We start from the raw sequence: 16,880 nt of genomic DNA on the forward strand, positions 1-16,880 counted from the left end.
TTATAAGGAAACAGTAAACCAACTCTTTATGTACAATGACCATGAGGACAGTTTTTAACAGTAAAATGAATAAAGCTACTGGTTTAAGACATTAGAACGCAATTGCAAAACAACCCGTTAAATTACTCTTACTTTTTGATGTAGCCTAATTACAAACGCAAAGTTTGACATTCCTGGACCTTACTGCAACATCTGTAATAAGTACCATAAACAATCATATACCACGAATAATACCACGGAGCTCCTATTTGGCAATGAGGCCATTAAGCACCCTCACACACTATTAACTGCAGGCAACCACAGCCTCTGAACCTCAAAAAACATGTTGCAGCCATAAGCAAATCAATTTTATTAAGGAAAAGTTAATAAAATATATATCAAAAGCAGTATAAATGAATGATATCATTTAATTTACATTTCAATTTAAACATCAAAAGAACACAAAGTATCATTGTACTAAAATATTATAACTTACATTGTTTGGATCACTCAGTGATTCCCCCTCAGATGAGGCTTCTTGATATATATCCTTTAGTTGGGGATAATTTACAGGCTGCACAATACTGAAATCTTGTTGTTCCGGGGCTGGGGGTAAATGAGTTTGGTAACTCTGCCCCTGGGACCCTGGAGGAACCATCCTGACCTCCATGTACTTTAAGGTCCCATCTGTGTTCAGGTACAGAGCCGGCTGATACTGATCTGTGTAGGGTTTGGATTGGGATCCACCAAGTAAACAGCAACTACTGCTCCAATCATAACTGTCCTTCCTCAGACACTTCACCAATAATATCATGAAGGTAACAAGTGACACTAAGCTGATGGCCACCAGGGAAATGATTAAATACAGAGTCATATCTGATGGGGGTTTGGAATTTGTCAGGAAGTCCCCAGATTTCGGTCTTTCCACTATGACCTCATCTGCCATACTGACAAGCACCGTCACTGTGGTGGATAATGGAGGACTCCCCTGATCACTGATAGAAATGACAAGTTGTTGCTCCATGTTCTCGGCTTCCTGGAATCCTCTTACAGTTCTCACCTCTCCGGTGTGTTTAGACACCAGAAATGATGAGTAATTGATGGGGTGGATGAGAGTAAACAGCAGCCAGGCATTGTGACCAGAGTCCAGATCCACTGCGGACAGTTTTGTCACCAGATATCCGGCACTTGTAGACTTTGGGATCCTCTCTTGGACAATGAGGTCTTCAGAGTGTTCTGGATACAGCAGGGTGGGGGGATTGTCATTTGTATCCAGAATGAAGAGAAATACGGGAACAGTGGAAGATAACTGTGGAGATCCTGAGTCTTCCACCTTTATGGTGATTTGTAAAACCTGGATCTGCTCATAGTCAAAGGAGCGCTGAGCGTATATATTCCCATCATTAGAATGAATGTAGACAAAGGAGGAGACAGAGGAGCCGTCAATCTGACTCTCCACTATGGAGTAAACCAGATCAGAATTAACCCCCTCATCTAGGTCGCTAGCAGATACTGTACATAGGAGAGTCCCTGGGTCACTGTTCTCCTTAATGAAAGCATTATAAGTAGACTGTGAGAACAGCGGAGCATTATCATTAATATCTGACACCCTGAGGGTGACGCTGGTTTTACTGTATAGAGGAGGAGACCCTAAATCAGAGGCTGTCAGCTCTATAGTGTATTGGGGGGTTTCCTCTCTATCCAGATTCCCATCTGTCACCAATGCATAACGATTTTTCATCTGTTTAATTTTAAAAGGCACATTTGGTGATAAATCCAGTTTTATTTCTCCATTCTTCCCAGAATCCCTGTCCCTTACATTTATAAATCCTACAACATCCCCAGATGGTGCATTTTCCGGAATATCATTAGCCACTGAGGTAAATGTAATTTCAGGGACATTGTCATTCTCATCTTCTATTTCCACTTGAACTACGCAGTTTCCTTTTAATTTGGGAACACCTTTGTCTACGGCCTTTATAGATAATTCATAAAAGTTCTGTTCTTCAAAATCCACGAGTCCATTAATATAAATCTCCCCATTTTGAACATTGAGAAAAAATAATTCTCTAGCAGATTTAGACGTGTGCCCATCATAGGAATACTCAATCTCCCCATTTGCTCTGTCATCCTGATCTGTCGCATTCAGGGTTAATATGACAGTTTTCAATGGCAGATTCTCCCTTATACTGACCTTATAAACTGACTGATTAAAGACTGGAGGATTATCATTAATATCTAATACAAGGACTGTTATTCTGCAGGTCCCTGATCTGGCCGGTTCTCCTCCATCAATAGCTGTGAGAATGAGGTGATGTTCTTGTTTCTCTTCTCTATCTAAAACCTTCTCTAGTATCAGCTGAGGGATGAGCGTTCCGTCCTTACGATTCTTCACAGACAATGAGAAATAAGGATTTGTATTCAGTGTATACTGACTGACACCATTCACACCGACATCTAAATCTTTTGCAATCTCTAAGGCAAAACGTTCACCAGAGTTTGTTACTAATTCCGTGATCTCTATAATATGATCATTAGATGAGAATGTGGGAGAATTATCATTAATATCCAGAATCTCTATCTCCAGACTAATAAGCTCCAGAGGATTCTCAGCCACAACCTCTAACTGCAGTAAGCAGCGGGGACTAGATCCACACAGGCTCTCCCTATCAATCCTCTCCTTCACAACCAACCCTCCATTGTCCTGATTTACACTGAAATATTGTTGGGATTGCTCAGATCTCAGATTGATCCTGCGCTGAGAGAGCTCTGCACGTTTTATCCCCAGATCCTGAGCTACATTTCCTACCAATGTCCCCAGCTCAGACTCCTCAACAATAGAATAACGCAGCTGCCCAGAGACCCAGCCCCAGCTACAAAGGAGAAAAGAGCAGACTACTTGCCATTTCCAGCACTGACAAAAGCCTCTGATGTCCATATCTTAAATGATTGCCTTGATATTTGATGTCATGTAGATGCTGTGTAATCCCAGCTGCATGAGGATCATGGAATTATCTGTCCATATTCCCAAAAATATAATCCTTCGGAGGAAAAAAAACATCCACAGGGCTCTCATCAGCGCTGCAGCTCTTCTTTGTGTGAGAGAAACGATGGGAGGGTGAATCACTGAGCCAGGGGGAGGAGAGCGCAGGGCTGACATGAACACATTCTCTGGTAATAGCAAAATAAAGAACTGGATGACAAGTCTACCCTCTACTGGCCAATAGTGAGAATGCAGCCCATAAGTAGAACACAAAAGGAAAATATTGATATTGGAAGGATTTGTTTTTAAATTACAGTATTTTTAAAAATTCCATATGCAAGAAAAGCATACATACATAATATGGTAATATATACTGACACATATGATTTTCTTAGTAAAATTATGTTATGAATTTACCAGTATCTGTTTATTGATATAGTATGGATGGATTTTTGTTAGTATTTTATTGTATATGAACATTTTATCACTGATAAATATATTTAGTTATTAAGTGCAGATAGTTTCAATTATTATCACACTGTAACAATGAAGATGCAGTATGAATAGTTGACAGCGGCCTATATAGTGCATAACTATTATTATTAAGCACTTCTTCTATTTCCATGAATTCCTGCCTGGTGCCAGTATATGTAGCAAGAGGTATTTGCTATTCTAAAGTTATGTAGCAAGAACAAGGTAAATCATGCATTCAAGGAAATCAAATTACAGAAAATGTCATGAAGTTTAGAAAACGTATGATATGGTAAAACATAAAGAAATAATCTGTGGAACATAAAATCATTTTTAGTCAATTAGTTCACAGAAAAAGGATCTGCTCTGGTTCTGCCTGGCAGTTGTTCCATGCCATTGATGGTCCACACGGATTACTTCCATGTCTGAATGTCCCACCTATGCTACATGGTGAAACTGTATATGGAGTGCTCAAGGGAAGCTGAGAAATTTTTGTCGGTATGCCTGTCTTGGATAGACTTTGAGTTTTCTGTGACATTTCAGTACTTTTTCTACTAGAGTCCTAGGGGCTTGTTTTTAGACTCCGAAATGATTTTGGACACTCCTCCGGGGTGGTTGGTGTTTCTAGTCAGGCTCTTATTTTCCCTTATGATGTAATAATTTTTTTTAATTATTTACTTTTTTATTTTTTTCATTTTTCTACTCCCCCCACACCCTCCCTCCCTTTCCCCTCATTTCTCTTCTCTTCTATATTTTCTTCTTTCTTTCTCTTTACTACCATAAACAGAAGACTTCAGTCTCCCATTTAAATTGTATCAATGGAATTGTTTCCCCTTCCTTTTAATTCGTTGGCGGATCGTTGCCTGTGGATTACTGGCTGCTTTCCTCACTGTTACTGTACTTCTTGATAATGGGAGGAAGCTATCTGCAGGTTATGACCCATAGACACTTACAAATGTATATGTTACATGTTATATTCTTTATTGCTGTTTTTTTAATATAGTCTTGCGAGACACACATGATGAATATTTTAGAAATTCAATAAAAACGGATTAAACATAAAATCTTTTTTGGAATACAAAATGACTATAGGGTTGGCTATAGAGCCCCAAAGGTTATTTGTTGTATCTTTATCACCAGTGTTTTTAATCATGTTGTTTGGTCCTTACTCCCTTAGGCCTCGGTCAGATGAACGGTTTTTTTTGCACGCCTATCGGTGTGCAAAAGGATCGCTTCTAAAAGAAACAATGGGTTACTATAGAAGCGCTTACATGAGAGAATGTTAGGTGTTTCAAATGGCGCACACCTAACAAAGATAGGATCTGACCTACGTTTGGTGTGCTGCACAAGAGTTTCCATTGACTCCTATGGGAGCAGGAGTTTATGGAAACCCCTGCCAGGGATAAGATTCCTTGTAGCTTACAGCAAGACATTTAAAACCTGCTGCCCAGAAATATATTATAAAAGTTCCGGTGTAAACTCCTGTTAGTCCCCATGGAGATGAGACGACTCCCTGAGGGATCCCTTAATCCCTGTGGGGACTAGCAGGAATTAACGACGGGACATTTAAAAAATGTACTTCTTGGCAGCACGTTTTAAATGTCCTGCTGTAAATAGCGGGGAATTCCTCCAGCAATGGGGGGCAGTAGGGGACTACCACCACCTGTCTCCGCAAGGGATTTACCTGTAGCGGGGAAACAGAGGGGGGCAGGGCTACAGGGATTTTCCCAAGGGCTTTACCAAAAGCACGTGAGAGGGGGGGGTAAGAGGGATCCAACATCTAGCGCCCCCTCTAGCCACACCCTCTCTATATTTGCTATGGGGATTGTCTGTGAGAAGCCCTATTGCCCCGCCCACTCTCTCTGTGCTATAGGGATATCCCTTGGGGGTCCCCAGAGCAAGGAGAGAGAGTGGTGCTATAGGGGATTTCCCCAGAGCAGGGAGAGAGAGCGGAGCTAATGGGGATTAACCCATATCACCAATCCGTCTCTCCCTTTTATGGGTTAATCCCCCATAGCTGTAAATTTTTTATATTTTCATGCACACAGGGTAAAGTGAGCAAAAAAGGTAGTTTTTTGTTTTTTTTTAGATTTTTTTACACTAGTTTAGTTTTTTTCTTAAACATTTTTTATGTCCCTCTAGGGGACTTGAACCATAAAGGCTATGATTGCTATGAAAATGCATTGCAGTATTTCTGTATTGCAATACCTTATTGCTTACAATAGCGATCACAGGCCATGGAAAGCCCAGGCACCAGTGTCCGACATCCTGTTGCCATGGCTACCTATCAGCCCTCACGCTCCCTCTGTGAACACTTTACATGCCACTGTGGACATTGATCACAGCATAAAGGGGGGTTAACAGCAGGGTTCACGGTTCTTATCAATCCCTGCTGTTGCTTCTGAGCCCACACCATCCACAGGATGTAAGTTTATATCATGGTGTGTTAAGTCCAAGCAACAAACAAATGATTGTAATATATAATAGAAATGTAAATATGTAAAAGACATAAATAAAATACATAATAACTCTTCCCTGTATATAAATATGTTTAGACTTTGGACGCCTTTCCATGTTCCACCAGTAATGGGTATTTATAATAAAATACGTTAATAGAAAATATGCCCTATATTATTTATATTGTAATTAGATTTTACCATTATGAAACCATTCCCCATGCTTCCCCCATGCAACAAACTGAAACTATTCCTTTCGATATATTAGTAAATAAGACCCACATGTTACTTCTCCACACAAGGAAAATACGAGATCCAGCTATAAAATCAGAAAGCAAGAAATGCACCTACTTTATGACCACGCAGTAGGGTACATCGACTACACTCGGTGATCATTATCTTCCCAGAGCAAGAAAGAAAGACGAATGATTTTTATCATGTAGAGGAATTGGTAAAGTGGCTGACATTGTCAAAGCAATGCCATGAACCTGAAAGTACCTACATCCATGCATCATGAAAGGGCCACTCCAGTGAAAACTCATTTTTCAATTTGTGCACCCCTCACCTGATTATCTATTCCTCTCTGGACATCTCTTATGTATATTGCATTCCTTTCCATGCAGTGCAGCCTCCTGTCTGATATTTATCAGACACCATCTAAGACAATAAATACTGCTTAGATTGGTCAGTGCTGTCCATGTGCATACTACTAATACATACTACTGCACAGTGTATATCATGTATTCAGAGAAGCAGAGTGACATATTTTTGCATCTTTTTTTCTGCCTGGCGGATGTGCTTGGCACTCTGGCAGTATGCCGCGCTCGCCCCGAGCACACTTTTTTTAAAACTCCTGCTCTCCCGCGTTTCAGCGGCACAGCACAAAAACAGCTGCGGCTATGCCACGGATACGGACGGTTTCCATTGGCTTCAATGGAAGCTGCGGGAGCCGTCCATGCAGTAGACCTGCAGGAAAATGGAGCATGCTGCAATTTCTTCCCGTGCATGCATCCCTGTGGGCAGCAAGATGCACAGACCTTCCGTGCAGGGGCCACGCACGGATTTTATAAATAAAATCCGGACGTGGACTTTGGGCCTTACAGGTTTTTCCTCTGCAGTTCAGCTCTTGGTTTTGCTTTTCAAATACTGATGCAAAATACTGATCATATTATAAATGTGTGAAAGGAGCCTAAACCAAAAAAGTACAATGTAGTCACCCTCAGCTGGTATGTAAAGGAGCAGCTCATCCTGTCCCAGGTAAAGAGCAGCGCAGGACATGTAGCACTGCACTGTACTGTAGAGAGACAATACTAGATGGCCCATCAGTACATGCGCTTCAGTAATACCGGGGCTTTACCAGTGCTGGTTGGCTGGACTTTCTAGTATCTCACAAAAAGGTTCGTGGCAGCATCCAGGGCGTAATGCAAAAATAAATAATTTATTCCTCCAAAAACATGCTACGTTTCGACCCTCATGGGGTCTTTCTCAAGCTGGACTTTCTAGCAAATTGCATGTGCCACAGATGCGGACTGTCTGTGGCATTCTATGTTGAATCCCATTTCAAGCTGGCTACGGAAAGACCATAGATGTTGAAAATATTGTATCCGGAGGCTATTGTAACCTTAGGCATCATTGTATAAACATATGATCAAGTTTAACCCCTTAATGACCAGCCCATAGTGTTTTTACATCCTCCGAAGTGGGCTTTATTCTATGAGGACGTAAAAACATGTCTCCTGCAGAGAATAAAGCCCTTCGGGCTGTGGACGTGGCAGCTCCATGCTGTCGGTGTCCGCAGGTAGCTGACAGCATGGAGCTGTCATCCCGGGCTGTTCGGACCCCCCCCCCCGGCATTGCGATCGGCGCTATCCAATGGCGCTATCCAATAGCGCGGATCACAAAAAAGTAAACAAAACTGCAAAAAAAGTTAAAGATTCAGCTGCTCTGATGGATCGGATCCATCGGAGCAGCTGAAACTACTCACCAAGGTCCGCCGCATGGCTCCCCGCTGTTCCGATGCTCCGGGCGCCGTAGCCGTTCTTCTGCGCATGCGCGCCAGGCGGCATTACGCCAGCCGCATGCGCAGAAGACCCGGCGGTGCGGGAGACTTAAAATCTCCTGGCTCCCAGCTCCTGTAGGTAGCCGGGAGGCAGGAGATGTCAGCGGGGACCGGGGTGAGCGGTCCCCAGTACCACGATTGTCGTTATCCAATGGATAACGACGATCGTGGAAAAGTGAAAAAAAGTGTAAAAAAAGAAAAGTTTCACCTCCCCTCATGGATCGGATCCATGAGGGGAGGTGAAAATACTCACCTCAGGTCCGCCGATGTCCTCCGCCCGGTGTCGGGACCCCCGCTGGCTTCTGCGCATGCGCCGATGTGGCGCGCATGCGCAGAAGGCCGGCGAGCCCGGCAAATTCAAAATCTCCCTGCACCCAGCTGTCACAGATAGCCGAGTGCAGGGAGATATGACTGGGGACCGCTGTATGTGGTTTCCAGTCATATAATCACCGTTATCCATCGGATAATGATGATCATATAAAGTTAAAAAGTAAAAAAATAAAAAAAAAGTTAAAAGTTTAATAAGTTAAAGTTTCATCTCCCCTTACGGATCGTATCCGTAAGGGGGGATGAAATTACGTACCCAAGGTCCCGGATTTGTTCCCTGTTGGGATGTTGATCCGCAGACCTTACCCCAGCTTTGGCGCATGCGCCCGTCAGCATGATGGCGGACGCATGCGCAAAAGTGAAATATTGCCCAAGAAATGTAACATCTCCCTGCTGCTGGCTACCAAAGGTAGCCAAGAGCCTGGAGATGTCACGGGGAGCCGCGGTATGCGGTTACTGGTCACGTGATCGCCGTTACCAATGCATAATGGCGATCACGTAAAAGTTCTTTAAAAAGTGGCAGTTTCATCTCCCCTCACCGATGCGATCGGTGAGAGGAGATGAAACATCTTCTCGGAGGCTTCCGCATTTGAATCCAGATGCGATTATCCTCCATGGACCCTTCCGGCTGCTGCACATGCGCCCACCGGCAAAATGCTGGACACATTCGCAGGAGCCGGGGAGCCCAGGAAATTTTAAATCTCCTTGCTCCCAGCGACCAACGGTCGCTGAGTGCTTGAAGCCGTGACCGGCGGCCTCTTTGAGCGCTCCCCGGTCACGTGATAAAGTAGCGATCTAACATTAGGCCGGTCGCGCATGACTGGAGAGGAATTACGGGTTCTGCATGCGCTTGAACAGCGGTAATCCACGGATCAATCGCATGCATTGGATTATACAATCCCCCCAATTAGCGGGTCGGAATTACGTAATCCACTCGCAGAAACAGAACACAGCATGCTATATTTTACCGCGAATATCTGCGACCTAGAGCCCATTGTGCTCTATGACCGTGGATATACTCGCAGCCCATATGCAAATACATTGTGTACGGGCTGCGGGTACGCGTGTCATCTCTAAGCGACGGCGCGGGAAATGCAAACAAAAAAAAAAAGTACTGCGCATGACCGCCTGTGTGAGTAGGCAGTTATGCGCAGTACATTACGCGGCTGTACGCAGAGTCACAGCCGGGCTCACAGCTGGGATCCGCTGCGGGCCTCCGCAAGCAGATTCCACCTACACCTGCGTGAGCCCGGCGTTATTCAGACCGCTACCTGTAATACGTAATTTACAAGAAGCCCCTGGAACGTTCGCCTTCATGCAGTTTCAGGAGCAGCTTGTTGAGCGCCTTCTGTGTGAGACCGCCGCACCGCAGCAAAATTACAAAGCCTCACAGAGCGCCACTTTTTACACCCCATCCCTGCCGCTGAGGTCACGAAATACCCCCCCAAAAAAGTGAGAGGGGGGGGGTACCCGGTTTTCTTGCCCCATGTGCCCATCCCAACCAGCCTCCGTAATTACTCCTGTCTTCAGACATAAAACACAGTTTATATTATTACCTTTATCTAATATTTAGGAAATGCCAAAAAATGGGGATGGCGGTGGGGTAGGGATTATTTTTAGGAAGTCAATTTTTATTCCGTACAAGTGGGCAATGGGGCCTGGAATTTATTCAGTACTGCCCTGAAATCCAGCGGGCATTCCCTCCATTATGGGCCTAGCCATGTGTCCTGTAAGTAGATTAGGGCCACAATGGGTATGTTTCTGAACACGGGACAAACGGGAGTATCCATTTTGGGGTGAACGTCTTCATTCCTATGTACACTGTACAAAAAAAACTGTTTTTAAATTGACAAAATTGCCAAAAAAATGAAAATCGTAATTTTTTCCTTTTGCTTTGCTTAGATTCATTCTAATACTGTGGGGTCAAAATACGCAGTACACCCCTAGATGAATTTGCTAAGGGGTCTAGTTTTTTAAAATGGGGTCATTTGTGGGGGTTCTCTATCGTTTTGGCCGCTCAATGGCTCTACAAGTGGGCAATGGGGCCTGGAATTTATTCCGTTGTACCCTGAAATCCAATGGGTGCTCCTTCCATTATAGGCCTAGCTATGTTTCCTTTAAGTAGATTAGGGCCACAGTGGGTATGTTTCTGAACACAGGACAAATGGGGGTATGCATTTTGGGGTGAACGTCTTCATTCTTATGTATACTGTACAAAAAAAAACCTGTTTTTAAATTGACACAATTGCCAAAAAAATGAAAATCATAATTTTTTCCTTCTGCTTGGCTTAGATTCATTCAAAAACTGTGAAGTCAAAAAAGTCATTGTACCCCTAGATAAATTCGTTAAGGAGTCTACTTTTCAAAGTGGGGTCACTTGTGGGCGTTCTCCATCGTTTTGGTCACTCAATGGCTCTACAAGTGTGCAATAGAGCCTAAATCTCCTTCAAGCAAAATTTCTGTTCCGAAAGCCACCGTTTGCTCCTTTCATTTTGGGCCCCATTGTGCATCCAGACGTAAGATTAGGGCCACAATAGGTATGTTTCTGAGCACGGGACAAACAGGGGTATCCATTTTGGGGTGCAAATCTTCATTCATATATGTGCGGCACAAAAAAAACTGCTTTTGAAATGACAGAATTACCAAAAAAATGAAAATCGTAATTTTCTGCCTTCGGCTTGGCTTAGATTCATTCAAAAACTGTGAAGTCAAAAAAGTCATCGTACCCCTAGATAAATTCGTTAAGGAGTCTACTTTTCAAAGTGGGGTCACTTGTGGGCGTTCTCCATCGTTTTGGTCACTCAATGGCTCTACAAGTGTGCAATAGGGCCTAAATCTCCTTCAAGCAAAATTTCTGTTCTGAAAGCCACCGGTTGCTCCTTTCATTTTGGGCCCCATTGTGCATCCAGACATACGATTAGGTCCACAATGGGTATGTTTCTAAGCACGGGACAAACAGGGGTATCCATTCTGGGGTGCAAATCCTCATTTTCATGTGTACTATAGAAAAAAGTCCTGTCTTTAAAATGACATATTTGCAAAAATATGAAATTTTAGTTTTTCTCTTCTAAATTGCATTGACTCCTAAAAAAAAAACTGTGGGGTTAAAACACTCATGACACCCCTCAGTGAATACCTTAAAGGGTGTAGTTTTTAAAATGGGGTCACTTGTGGGGGTATCTATCATTTTGACTCCTATGAGCCTTTCCAATCTTGGTTTGGTGTAGGAAAACAAAGTGTTCCTCAAAATGCTGAAAAGTAATGTTAAATTTGTACGTCTCCTAAATGGTTAAAAAAAAAACGAACGTTTTTCCAATGTGCGCCAAAAATAAAGTAAACGGATGGAAATATATATCTTAGCAAAAATTTCTATATTATGTTTGCACATATTTGAGATATTGCACTTGGAAATGTGAAAAAATGATTTTTTCAAAATTTTCCCAATTTTGGCGCTTTTAATAAATAAATACAAATTCTATCGGTCTTTTTTTTCCGCCTAGATGAAGTATAACATGTGGCGAAAAAAAAATGTCAGAATCGCTTGGATATGCAAAACCTTTCTGGTGTTTTTCCATGCTAAAGTGACATGTGTCAGATTTGCAAAATTTGGCCTGGTCATTAAGGCGCAAACAGGCTTGGTCATTAAGGGGTTAAATATAACAGCTCAGCAGCAAAGTGCCTCTGGATATACTGTAGGTAATCAATTTATAGAGCAACAAAGGTTAGAAAAAAATAGTTACTATTACTCTTACATAAAGAAAAATCGAAAAAGGCAAAATTTGAAGCTCCTAGGCATTATTACACAATATATACCAATTGAGATCCATTAACAATCATGTACTATTTTTATTGCTATTGTCCTTGTATAAGTCAGAGAAGCTAATAGGTGCGCTCACGAAGCAGAATCTGGATGCAACTACAGTATCTTAAGCCTAAAAGTTATGTGCTAGCCAGAGGCTAATAATTTCAAGCAGATGTTAGTATAACAATATTTAAAAATGTAATGAAATAAATAATTAAGTTACCATGCCTGAGGAAGAGCACTAAGTAGGTTGGAAAGCTCGCTATAACATCATGTATTTTTGTTAGACAATTAAAAGGTATCATATCTACAAGATTACTTGGTGTCTCTTCCTGAGGACAATCACCGCTAACACAGTAACAAACCTTTTTTTCTTTAATAATTAAGTTATAACTAGAGATGAGCGAACACTAAAATGCTCGGGTGCTCGTTACTCGGCACGAAATTTGCGCAATGCTCGAGGGTTCGTTTCGAGTAACGAACCCCATTGAAGTCAATGGGCGACCGGAGCATTTTTCTATTTCGCCGATGCTCGCTAAGGTTTTCATGTGTGAAAATCTGGGCAATTCAAGAAAGTGATGGGAACGACACAGCAACGGATAGGGCAGGCGAGGGGCTACATGTTGGGCTGCATCTCAAGTTCACAGGTCCCACTATTAAGCCACAATAGCGGCAAGAGTGGGCCCCCCCCCCACACTGCCAGCGTAAAGATCGTTCTCCTCTGGCACAGCTGTAACAGCTGTAGCAGAGAAGAACGATGTTAGCCCATTGAATTCAATGGAACCAGCAATACAGCAGGTTCCACTGAATGCAATGGGCTGCCGGCGATCGCAGGATGAATGGTCGGGAAGGGGTTAAATATATAACCCCTTCCCTGCAATTCATCCAGAAATGTGATACACTAAAAATATATACCGGCGTATAAGGCGACGGGGCGTATAAGACGACCCCCCAACTGTCACCTTATACGCCGGCAATACAGTGGAGCAAAGAATAAAAAGCATTACTTACTTCTTCAGACGATCTGCGCCGCTCCTGCAGACTGGGCGTTGCCTTATACGCCGGTATATATTTTTAGTGTATCACATTTCTGGATGAATTGCAGGGAAGGGGTTATATATTTAACCCCTTCCCGACCATTCATCCTGCGATCGCCGGCAGCCCATTGCATTCAGTGGAACCTGCTGTATTGCTGGTTCCATTGAATTCAATGGGCTAACATCGTTCTTCTTTGCCACAGCTGTTACAGCTGTGGCAGAAAAGAAGGATTTGTCTTCTATATGTTCTCAATGGGGTCGGCGCTGCTGCCGCCGGCCCCACTGAGCGCATATAGAGACGATTTATGGCCTTTAGAAGGACCGTTGGGGTTCTTGAAGCCTACAATACACCTAACACTCTCCCTATAGCAGCTCCAACACGATACCACTTTCCCTGAACTAATGTCAGAATACATCCGTAGCGAGCCGCGGGAAGGGCAAATTTCAATACTCGGGTGACACCTTATCTCCCCAGCCACTCACAGCAGGGGGGTGGTATAGGGCTTAAACGTTGCAGGGGGAAGTTGTAATGCCTTCCCTGTCTTTCAATTGGCCAGAAAAGCGTGCTAACGTCTCAGAGAGGAAAGTGAAATAACCCGAACACCGCGTGGTGCTCGTTAAGAGTAACGAGCATCCCGAACACCCTAATATTCGCACGAATATCAAGCTCGGACGAGTACGTTCGCTCATCTCTAGTTATAACATATCATTTCTATTTCAATTTTAAGACCTAAATAACTCAAAATATCATCATACTATAATATCACCACTTACATTGTTTGGATCATTCAGTGATTCCCCCTCAGACGAGGCTTCTTGATATATATCCTTTAGTTGAGGATAATTTACAGGCTGCACAATACTGAAATCTTGCTGTTCCGGGGCCGGGGGTAAATGAGTTTGGTAACTCTGCCCCTGGGACCCTGGAGGAACCATCCTGACCTCCATGTACTTTAAGGTCCCGTCTGTGTTCAGGTACAGAGCCGGCTGATACTGATCTGTGTAGGCTTTGGATTGGGATCCACCAAGTAAACAGCAACTACTGCTCCAATCATAACTGTCCTTCCTCAGACACTTCACCAATAATATCATGAAGGTAACAAGTGACACTAAGCTGATGGCCACCAGGGAGATGATTAAATACAGAGTCATATCTGATGGGGGTTTGGAATTTGTCATGAAGTCCCCAGATTTTGGTCTTTCCACTATAACCTCATCTGCCATACTGACAAGTACCGTCACTGTGGTGGATAATGGAGGACTCCCCTGATCACTGATAGAAATGACAAGTTGTTGCTCCATGTTCTCGGCTTCCTGGAATCCTCTTACAGTTCTCACCTCTCCGGTGTGTTTAGACACGTGAAATGATGAGTAATTGATGGGGTGGATGAGAGTAAACAGCAGCCAGGCATTGTGACCAGAGTCCAGATCCACTGCGGACAGTTTTGTCACCAGATATCCGGCACTTGTAGACTTTGGGATCCTCTCTTGGACAATGAGGTCTTCAGAGTGTTCTGGATACAGCAGGGTGGGGGGATTGTCATTTGTATCCAGAATGAAGAGAAAGACGGGAACAGTGGAAGATAATTGTGGAGATCCTGAGTCTTCTACCTTTATGGTGATTTGTAAAACCTGGATCTGCTCATAGTCAAAGGAGCGCTGAGCGTATATATTCCCATCATTAGAATGAATGTAGACAAAGGAGGAGACAGAGGAGCCGTCAATCTGACTCTCCACTATGGAGTAAACCAGATCAGCATTAACCCCCTCATCTAGGTCGCTAGCAGATACTGTACATAGGAGAGTCCCTGGGTCACTGTTCTCATTAATGAAAGCATTATAAGTAGACTGTGTGAACAGCGGAGCATTATCATTAATATCTGACACCCTGAGGGTGACGCTGGTTTTACTGTATAGAGGAGGAGACCCTAAATCAGAGGCTGTCAGCTCTATAGTGTATTGGGGGGTTTCCTCCCTATCCAGATTTCCATCTGTCACCAATGCATAACGGTTTTTAACAGGTCTGATTTTAAACGGCACATTTGGTGATAAGTCTAGTTTTATTTCTCCATTTTTCCCAGAATCCTTGTCATTTACATTAATAAATCCTACAACATCCCCAGATGGTGCATTTTCCAGAATATCATTAGCCACAGAGGTAAATGTAATTTTAGGGAGATTGTCATTCTCATCCTGTATTTCCACTTGAACTCTGCAGTTTCCTTTTAATTTGGGAAATCCTTTGTCTACAGCCTTTATAGATAATTCATAAAAGTCCCGTTCTTCAAAATCTACCAGTCCAATAATACAAATCTCCCCATTTTGATCATTGAGAAAAAATATTTTTCTAGCAGATTCCGAAGTATGATCGTCAAAGGAGAACTCAATCTCCCCATTTGCTCCGTCATCCTGATCTGTCGCATTCAGGGTTAATATGACAGTTTTCAATGGCAGATTCTCCCTTATACTGACTTTATAAACTGACTGATTAAAGACTGGAGGATTATCATTAATATCTAATACAAGGACTGTTATTCTGCAGGTCCCTGATCTGGCCGGTTCTCCTCCATCAATAGCTGTGAGAATGAGGTGATGTTCTTGTTTTTCTTCTCTATCTAAAACCTTCTCTAGTATCAGCTGAGGGATGAGCGTTCCATCCTTACGATTCTTCACAGACAATGAGAAATAAGGATTTGTATTCAGTGTATACTGACTGACACTATTCACACCGACATCTAAATCATCAGCAATCTCTAAGTCAAACTGAGTGCCAGGACTTGCTACTAATTCTGTGATTTCTATAATACGATCATTAGATGAGAATGTTGGAGAATTATCATTAATATCCAGAATCTCTATCTCCAGACTAATAAGCTCCAGAGGATTCTCAGCCACAACCTCTAACTGCAGTAAGCAGCGGGGACTAGATCCACACAGGCTCTCCCTATCAATCCTCTCCTTCACAACCAACCCTCCATTGTCCTGATTTACACTGAAATATTGTTGGGATTGCTCAGATCTCAGATGGATCCTGCGCTGAGAGAGCTCTGCACGTTTTATCCCCAGATCCTGAGCTACATTTCCTACCAATGTCCCCGGCTCAGACTCCTCAACAATAGAATAACGCAGCTGCCCAGAGACCCAGCCCCAGCTACAAAGGAGAAAGGAGCAGACTACTTGCCATTTCCAGCACTGATAAAAGCCTCTGTTGTCCATATCTTAAATGATTGCCTTGATATTTGATGTCATGTAGATGCTGTGTAATCCCAGCTGCATGAGGATCATGAATTTATCTGTCCATATTCCCAAAAATATAATCCATCTGAGGAAAATAAACAGCCACAGGGCTCTCATCAGCGCTGCAGCTCTTCTTTGTGTGAGAGAAACGATGGGAGGGTGAATCACTGAGCCAGGGGGAGGAGAGCGCAGGGCTGACATGAGCACATTCTCTGGTATAGTTGTTTAGTAAACCTGGAATACAATGCTGCACTCTTCTGGTCATTTGTAAGAAGTGCATTTTTAAACAGCCAAGAATTCCATTTCTTCAAGTGTTCTGTATACTGCATATATTAAAATATTTCTATGTAATGTGTAGTGTATTTGTACTGTTAATTGTTTTTGTCTACTTATATATCCAAATCTATAAGTCTTACCTCTAAATTCTTTGATTTCAATAAATAGAGATTACTGAGTATTTCTTGCTTGATACAGAAATGCATTAATCACATATACACTAATATACGTTATATGGCTAGAATTATACAGT

General features: G+C 42.8%; 3 protein-coding genes across 4 annotated transcripts in view; all 3 read right to left on the reverse strand.

The window, feature by feature from the left end:
- Window positions 1-16,880, reverse strand: part of LOC136611234 (protocadherin gamma-C5-like) — a 403,514-nt gene that overhangs the window by 335,148 nt on the left and 51,486 nt on the right. The gene's annotated exons all lie outside the window — the stretch shown is intronic.
- On the reverse strand, window positions 449-2,980 carry LOC136613132 (protocadherin gamma-C5-like). Its single transcript, XM_066593988.1, has one exon. It carries the CDS (start codon window positions 2,915-2,917, stop codon window positions 449-451), a length of 2,469 nt encoding a protein of 822 aa, XP_066450085.1. The 5' UTR covers window positions 2,918-2,980.
- On the reverse strand, window positions 13,865-16,330 carry LOC136613133 (protocadherin gamma-C5-like). Its single transcript, XM_066593989.1, has one exon. The coding sequence runs from the start codon at window positions 16,328-16,330 to the stop codon at window positions 13,865-13,867; it is 2,466 nt and encodes an 821-aa protein (XP_066450086.1).

Source organism: Eleutherodactylus coqui, chromosome 2, assembly GCF_035609145.1.
Source record: "Eleutherodactylus coqui strain aEleCoq1 chromosome 2, aEleCoq1.hap1, whole genome shotgun sequence".
NCBI lineage: Eukaryota > Metazoa > Chordata > Amphibia > Anura > Eleutherodactylidae > Eleutherodactylus > Eleutherodactylus coqui.